The sequence below is a fragment of the Bison bison genome, unplaced genomic scaffold (genome assembly GCF_000754665.1).
Source record: "Bison bison bison isolate TAMUID 2011002044 unplaced genomic scaffold, Bison_UMD1.0 scf7180017864108, whole genome shotgun sequence".
In the NCBI taxonomy this organism is placed as follows: domain Eukaryota; kingdom Metazoa; phylum Chordata; class Mammalia; order Artiodactyla; family Bovidae; genus Bison; species Bison bison.
The window spans coordinates 5,721,977-5,730,441 of NW_011494680.1; the positions used below are offsets into that span (position 1 = coordinate 5,721,977).

The window sequence follows — 8,465 nt, forward strand, 5'->3', positions numbered from 1 at the left end:
GGGGGGGGCCGCGCTGCCGCCGGGAGGGTGGGTGCGCCCCGCCGTCAGCCAGTGGGAGAGCACTCTTCCCCCTGCAAACACAAACGATGCGCGGGTCACAGCAGCGCCGCTCGGCCGGCGCCTCGGCCAGGACCTGCTGCTCGAGAGCAGGGCAGCCCACAGTTACCAGGGTGGGCCATGTCCCAAGGAGGCCCGGCAGCCGGACCTCCTGTCCTTGTGGGCACGAGGGAGACCACCACATGTTGGTCAGGATGACACAGCATCTACATGCCACTAAGGTCTGTGATTTCTAACATCAGTTTCTAAAGGTCCCACGGTAATTGGCCAAGTTAGTCCTATTTCCACAACAGAGTATGAAAAAATTACATAAGGGAAAAACACTGAAGTATTTCCATAAAAACGACTTGGGGATTTTACTCTACAACTGATACTCTGATGATCAAAGGAAACAGCTGAACCGTTTGAGAAAGAGCAGTTTAATCAACTACGAACACAGTAAGTGAATCTGGTTTAGCTCTGCTTTGCTTCTGAGACAAGCGTTTTTAAATGGGATGCACTGGACAGATGTTTCCGGACAAAAATCAAACTAAAACTTACATGTACTGAAATCTTTCTTGTTTTCTCCAGTCAGAAATAATGTTTTTCTCCCCCTTTTTAAAATTGTGGTAAAAACACAGACAGTCCAATGGATGGCGTCACGCACTCTAAAGAGCCCAGCACGTTTGCTGGTTGCACAGCCCTCCCCACCTCTGTCCCCAGGGCCCCTCGAGGCCACCCCACCCCCGAATCTACAACCCAGGGACCCAGCCCATCCTCCCTCCTGCCATCAAGGCCTTCACGGTGCCCTCGGCGTGCATACCCACAGCGGAGGCAGTACCTGCGCTCTGTGTGGGCGTGAAGTCGAGCTGCTGCTGGGTGGCCCGGACCTGCCCAGCCATCGCCCTGCGAGCCGAGATGGACCCTTCCTGGGTCCGGGCCTGGAGCGTGCTCTGAGACGCCTGAGTCTCAACAAACATTGGTGTGAGGACCGTACTCCGGAAGCGCCAGTCAGGGTCAATGGTATACTCCTGCCAGGAGGGAGGGTCAGGTGAGGTCACGGCCCTTCTCAGAACATGCAAATGCTTTATTTAAAACTCCACAGTCCTCTCCACAAACAGTACTACACTCCATGTAGCTCTGCAAGAAGTCGCTGAAGAACAACTTTCTCAAATTTAAAATTTTTAACAGAACAATTATCTGTCAACAAATAAAACCAATCAGTGCTGGGGAGAAAAACTGCTTTTCTCCTCCTAACATCCTGCATTCAGAGGCTCACTGCCACGCTCAGGGAATGACTCGGCTCCTCTGACCCCACTGCCCCTGCCAAGTATCCAGAATGGGAGATGCTGGGGACATGGGGGGATGGGGCGGGGGCTCTGCGTCAGGGCTGTGAGTCATCATGTGGCTCATCAGCGGTGCTGCCAGGTGGAGGTGCAAACAAGCACCTACAGGGCGTGGCGGGGGAGCAGGCGAGGGAAATGCCTCCATGGAGGCCAAAGGGACAAGGGTGAGCTGTGTGCAGGACAGGGGGCGAGCGGGGTGAGGTGCAGGTGGGCATCTCGGGAAGAATGTGTGTGGATTCCAAGTAAACTCAGGAAGCCAGCACGAGTCGTCAGGGAAACGCCAATCGAACCACAGTGAGGCATCACCAGACGCCTGCCGTGTGGCTGTGACCAGGAGAGAGAGGTGGCACCTGCAGCTGAGGGGGGAAGGGCACCCTGTGCACTGGGTGGGCGTGTAACCTGCTGCTGCCATGTGGACAGCAGAGTGCAGGTTCCTCAGGAAATTATAAATAGAACCACCAGAGGATCCAGCAACCCCACAGCTGGGTGTTTATCAGAAGAGAACAAAAACACTAATGGGAAAAGACACAGGCACCCAGTGTTCATAACAGCACTGCTGACAACAGCCAGGATATGGAGACAACCTAAGTGTCCGTCAGCAGACAAAAGGAGAAAGACGACGTGTGGTGAGCGCGCATGTACTCACACCACACACAATGATGGGCTACTACTCAGCTCTCAGCTTTGAAACACAACGAAATCCTGCCATTTGCAACAACATGGATGGACCCTGAAGATATTATGCTACATGAAATAAGTCAGAGAGAAACACAAATACTGTGTGATCTTATTCATACGTAAAATCTAAAACAAAAACCTAACAAAACAAAACCAAAAAAGCTCATAGAAACAGAGAACAGATTGGTGGTTGTCAGAGGTGAGGGGTGGTGGAGACGGGTGAAGGGGGTCGAAGGGCACGAACTCACAGCTGTAAGTAAGATCTGGGGGGGCGATGTGCGCATGGCGACTACAGTCAGTAACACCATTCGTATACGTGAAGTTTTGTAAGAGAGTATATCTTGAAAGTTCTCATCGCAAGATAAAAAACCTCTAACTATGGGCAGTGATGGATGTTAACTAGATTTATTGTGGTGATAATTCTGTAATATATACAAATATCAAATCACTACCTTGTGCACTGAAAACAAATACTATCCTAATTATACCTTAATTAAAGAAAAAAGCAAGGATTTAACACCAGTGGACAAAGTCTGCTGACCAACAGGCGGGATAGTCAGCTCACAGGGCCAGAGCTCACCTGAAACTCACACTCTGACAGAGGGTGCTCAAACAGGGAAGTCCGGAAGTCGGGGCTCAGGCTGGTCATTTCAAGCAGGAAATCTGTTGCTAAACTCAAGAAGTGCACTTCTATCTTAGGAGAATATAAGGAATTTAGGGCCAGCAATCGGTCCAAGGTATTTGAAGGCAACCTAGTTTCATGGCTCCAGAAGTTCCGAATAGTTAATCTGGAAGGCAGAGAAGAAAGAAGACGAGGTCTCTACGTGTGCCCCACGGGGAAGATCTCTTCTTCCACCGGAGATCAGCCCTGGGACTCCATCCACGTGCAGACCTCCATCCACAGGTAAGCTGCCTGACAGATGAGGCACGTGCTGAAGGGGAAATATTCCAGAATGCTGGCATACTTAACAGGAGGTGAGAAGCTGGATCATTCTATTCTCATTTCTATTACCCAGAAGTTTGCAAAGATGAGAATTTTACATTACATACTCCGAAACTGAGAAAACACCAAGAGAAATTATATATATAGTCCTTCATTGTCTTACTAAGACAATTCACTCTACACATTAGTGCCACAAAATATTCAAAACATAATGTGAACAGAAAATAGTCAAACTATTAAAGAAATTAAAAACCAGATCCGGCTTTATAATTTGTGAATGTTTGAGGAGTCCAAATACAATTTTTAAAAGCTCAATGAATTAAAAATTGCAGTACGCTCCAAGTTAGCTGACACACAGAATCATCAGGGTTTCCGCCCTGCCTGCTATAACATAACGAGCGCGTGGCGAGCGCGTGGGCATCTGTGATGGCGCTGCAGCGCCCTCTGGTTTCCAAGGCCTCCAGCACGCCATCTGACACTGATGTGCAGGGTGGGAGCTCACTTGGGGTTAAATGGGGAATGACAACCCACTTTTCATTACAGGTTTCTCATCCTGAGATGCTGTAACTCACAGCACAGTTAAGACAGCGTTACCCACACCAGTTTTTCAAGACTTGTACATCAAAGTAACATGCCAGGACTTTCAGGTTCTAATGTGATTTAAAATACATTTTTCTTATGCCAGCAAGAGGCAGAGAAAAGGCTAATACAGCAAAGGCCCTTTGACACCTCAGAGAGACCCCACATTGGCCTAGAAAGAGCCCTGAATGTGCCCACCCACCCACGCTGCTCCGGGAGGGGCACTTACTGAAGCCCAGGGTTCTCGTCGGTCAGCCCTTGGATCAACACATCTTTCGCCAGCTTGAATACTTCACGCGAGTCTTCATCTGCCTGACTCTCTGGGTCTCTGAGAGCAGTCACAAGACAATAAAACTGTTACTGCTCCTTCTGCTGCTCTAGGTCAACCCAACAATGTTGTCTAGGATGAAAGTAACGAAACCTGCCTCTTCCCCAACTTCCACCCACCCCACGGGGCCTGCACCCTGACCCGGGCCCTGGTGGCCAGCTGGCGAGCAGGACCACAGCCCCCAAGGAGGAAACATCCCAGAAGCTCCTTCCTAAACCTTGTCAGACTGTAAGGGAAAACAAAGTACACTTTTAGCTCAATCAGTAACACCGCGCTCTGAACATTTCCCACGGGTTCACGAAATGCAGTAAGATGAGAATATATTTCAACATACCAAACTTGTTGCAGTTGTTAACCACACATTTTTAAATGTCTTATCATTTATTATAGTCGTTCCAGACTGCTGGAGGCACCCAGACGCTCCCTAAGAGACGGGACACGAGCGTCTGGTGGGGACAGGCGAGGCGCTCACCTGTAGTTGTCATGGACCCACATGAGGATGGCGTACATCCGCTCACGGCACAGCACTGCAGGGTGAGCCAGGAACTCCACCACGGCGCTCAGGAGCTCCCGGAGCTCTGCCGGTCTCAGCCGTGCCATCATCTTGGAAATTATGTCCAAACATATTTTCTGTCTCTCATCATCTCTATAATATAAACAGGAATTTTCAAAAACACAGACTTAACTGCTATTACTATACCTTTAGATATGAGAGGTAACATTTTCTTCTCTGTGCTGTTCTGTATTTCAGATTTTATTATTATAGCTAATACTACATTTATATAAAAATTAAACTCTTGAAAATAATTATCGTGGCCTAGATTATGAAAAGGAAATTAATACTGTAGTGTCCTGCCTGGATCCTAGGAAGAGGATGAGGAAACTGGTGATTTCAAATAGACAGAAGTGCACTAATGTTAACTTCTTGGTTTAGAGAAACACCCTGATGATGTAAGATGGGGAAGCTAGGTGAAAGGTGTGTGCGAATTCTGTGTACTTCTAACTTTTCTGTAAAAATCAAATTATTCCAAAATAAAAAGTTCATTTTTAAAAAACCTGACAAAGTCAAACAAAATAAGCTAACTATAAAGGATTTCATGACTTTAAAAAATGGTTTCCAGGGCTGGTCAGGCACCAGGGGTTAAGTGCAGTCAGGGCCCAATGTGGTGCACCCCCATGTCCTCCTTAAATAAGCACCAGCTGAAGGCTCCACACACAGTAGACACTGAGCCAGGCTGACTGGAGGAAACCAACACAAAGACAGTTTATCACCGTGTAAAAGTGTGCACACAGGCGGGAGGAAAACAGCACAGAGGGAGGAACACACGGGGTGCCATCAGCAGCCCTCTGTTAACATTTACCGTAATAGCGTGTTACCATTTTGAAAATAAACAAATTTAACAAATAATGGAAGCCTGTTAGCTGACAAAACAGGTACGGAACTCAAAACCACACATTTTGAATTTGAAAACAGCCCTGGACAACCCAAGACGGGACCTCTCAAGTGTCAGGTGTCAAAGTGAACAAACACTCCTGTCACGAAGACTCACAAGTCCCCTTGAGTTGAGGGGACAGCGGAACAAACAGCTGCATCCAAGGACACAGGCGGCGGCCACTCACCTGTGCCTCATGACCTGAACGAAATCCTTGCTCTTCAGCTGCAGGTACAGGTCAGGGGTCTCCTCCGCACGACACAGCACCACCTCCAGACACAGTGTCTTCATCACGCCGTGGAACCTCGGCAGCAGGAAGAGCACGCTGTTCATGAACCTGGGCAGCGGGCAGGGCCAGTGAGCAGAGGGGCACTGACCCCCACCAGGACTGTCCCCGGCAGGCAGGTGCTGACAACGCCCCACGACCCTCTCCGCAGGCAGGGGCAGGCAGACGGACACAACCACCCACCCCCGCGCATGACCCTCCCCAGCAGGCAGGCAGACGCCACCCCCACCTGTCAGCCAGAGGAGGGAAGTTCTTCGTGGCTCTGCTCAGGCACACGATGAACTTGTCCTCCAGTGTGTTCTGATGCCGCTTCAGCTGCTTCACCACCAGTTCATGCACAGACTCCTCTAGCATCTGGAAGACCAAGTTTCCTTTCAAATACACACAAGTGGGAACTCGGAGGAACTGAGAGGACTGAGGTGACCACCCAGAGCACCATCTCGAGGAGGCCGTGGGGGCCCTCACCACTGGGCACCACCAGAGGCTCGGCGGCAACGGGTTCAGGTGACCCAGGCCTCGGCCACATAGCGGGTGAAAGAATGATCAAGACTAAACTTCTTTCTGACACCAAAACTCTGCCAGCGAGTCATCTGAGCAGCTGAACAAAGACCAGGGACTGAACGCTGTTTAGGACGCATTTGAGGGACTTTCCTGGAGGTCCAGTGGTTGGGATGCCTTCCAATGCAGGGGGTGCAAGTTTAATCTCTGGTCGGGGAGCTAAGAACTCCCAAGCCTCAGAAGCAATATTTCAACAAATTCAATAGACTTTAAAAATCGTCCACATCAAAAAATCTTAAGAAAAAAAAGATGCATTTTATTACGTCAGTGTGCACGTATCTGGGCAAAGACTCACACAAACCAGGATTTCAGGGAGCTCCATCTGCAGGCAGCCTGCCCATCTCCCTATGCCCACCTTCCAGGCCTGGCCTCTCCTGACTGCTCCCCGAAACCCGTACCCCCAGGGAGCATCCACCCACAGAACAGGGGGCTCTGACCCCACGGGAGAAATGAGGAGCACGAGGGGCCCTTGGGAGCAGAGACCATGGTCTGGAGCCGCGATGGTCAGTGGTCAGAACACAAGTGACCCCCACTTCTGTGTCCCACACTGCTCCCCCATCTTCCAAGCTAAATCAGCCATTTTACACTCAGAAAAGAGCTATGTCAAACCAAAGGGTGTATCATTTGTATTAAGTTGAGACTTAAGTCATGAGAGATTAACCTTTCGATCTGCTGTTGTGTGCTCCACCCGTGGTGATAACTGAGCACATTATGTGAATTGAAACCCACCACTCAAGGGCATTAGAATCATGTCATCACAACGTTATCCTGAATTTGAACATGTTTTTATTTTATAAAAATAGCTGGCAATCCCTAAAATAAATTATAAGTTTGATTTTCTCAGGGGAGGGGGTTCCTATTTCCTCTCAGCTTAATTTTCCTCTAAATCCAAATAAAGGCCTAATTGGTGAAATAGGCCGGGCTCCAACATGTTGTGGGAGGACGGTTCTGCCCTAAGGATCCCCCAACTTCCCCAGCCTCTCCTCATCCTGTCTCGTTGTAGGAGGAGAGGGGACTGGAGACACGAATTTGGGAATCAGGAGCCTGAGGAGTTCTCAAGCCATGAGACTAGGTAACCGGCTAGGGGCCCACACTCCAAGTTGTGGGGGAGGCCGGCGGGATGACACCCCAGTGAGGGAGAGAGTGTGTCCTCTGAGCAGTGACAGAGGGCCAAGGACTGGTCCATTGTGGCATTCTAGACAGTGCACCTGCGTCTGGTCCTCACGGGTGACGGACTCTGCAGGCACCAGCACAGACCGTCCTGGACAGTCTGCACCCGCGTCCGGTCAGCGTGGGCGACAGGCTCTGCAGAGGCTAGCGTGAAGTCCCTGCAGTAACCCATGGGGGTCAGCCAAGGAGCAGCAAGTTATAACCTGTGATTTCCATACACGGGCCAATGCGGAGACTGTGCTTAGGGGTGCGGGAGGGGCAGAGCACACACCAGGCGCCCAAGTCAGAGGCTGCCCCTGCTTTTCAGCTGCACTATGCCAGAAACTGGAAGAGTGTTTACCCTCCCCCAAACAAAAGCAAGGCTCCATCAGGGCAGTTTCTCCAAAGTGCCCTGATGCCAGGTCAGAGGAATGAAAGCTGCTCCAATGCTTACATCCCAACTTTACAATAAGAAGCAGGTTAACAACCTTAACGCTTGCCAAATTTCCAGGCATTAAAAAAACTGCCCACTCTAGCTCCTAGTACAGAGGACGCAGTACCGAGGCTGAGCCAACAGTGAAGAAGAGGCGTTCATGCCGTGTGTGCACACTCACCTTCTCTCTCCCACTGAGATACCGGAGAACAAGCCCCAGGACCTCCGCTGACGCTGCATACACCTCTTTATATCTGACAAAGGACATGTTACTGACCAGAGCTTCAAAGTACCTGCAAGAAACACAGAAAGCCAGTGAGCACAGGGCAACCCGTCCTGCTATCCGAAAGAAAGTGGAAGTTGCTCAGTCGTGTCCGACTCTGCGACCCCATAGACTATATAGTCCATAGAATTATGTAGGCCAGAATAGTGGAGTGGGTTGCCGTTTCCTCCTCCAGGGGATCTTCTCAACCCAGCGACTGAACCCAGGTCGCCCGCATTGCAGGGAGATTCTTTACCAGCTGAGCCACCAGCGAAGCTGCTGTCAGACAGAAGTGTATCACAACAGTCCTCCCCACCCACTCAGACGAGTGACCCCTGGGCAGGCCCCGCCCACCCACACAGCTCCAGATATAGACACTGACAGCGGTGAAATCAGCAATGGCCTGACCTCTGACCCCTCTAAAGCTGTCTATA

General features: G+C 50.2%; 1 protein-coding gene across 1 annotated transcript in view; it reads right to left on the reverse strand.

Moving 5' to 3' along the window:
* The window catches only part of PRKDC (protein kinase, DNA-activated, catalytic polypeptide), a 131,138-nt gene that overhangs the window by 44,877 nt on the left and 77,796 nt on the right, over positions 1-8,465 (reverse strand). The window contains exons 53-60 of the mRNA XM_010838939.1: positions 7,951-8,062; positions 5,859-5,983; positions 5,531-5,680; positions 4,383-4,556; positions 3,812-3,910; positions 2,641-2,848; positions 878-1,067; positions 45-71 (exon numbers count right to left, since the gene is read on the reverse strand). Coding sequence (XP_010837241.1) covers positions 45-71; positions 878-1,067; positions 2,641-2,848; positions 3,812-3,910; positions 4,383-4,556; positions 5,531-5,680; positions 5,859-5,983; positions 7,951-8,062 — 1,085 coding nt within the window. The remainder of the gene's footprint in view (positions 1-44; positions 72-877; positions 1,068-2,640; positions 2,849-3,811; positions 3,911-4,382; positions 4,557-5,530; positions 5,681-5,858; positions 5,984-7,950; positions 8,063-8,465) is intronic.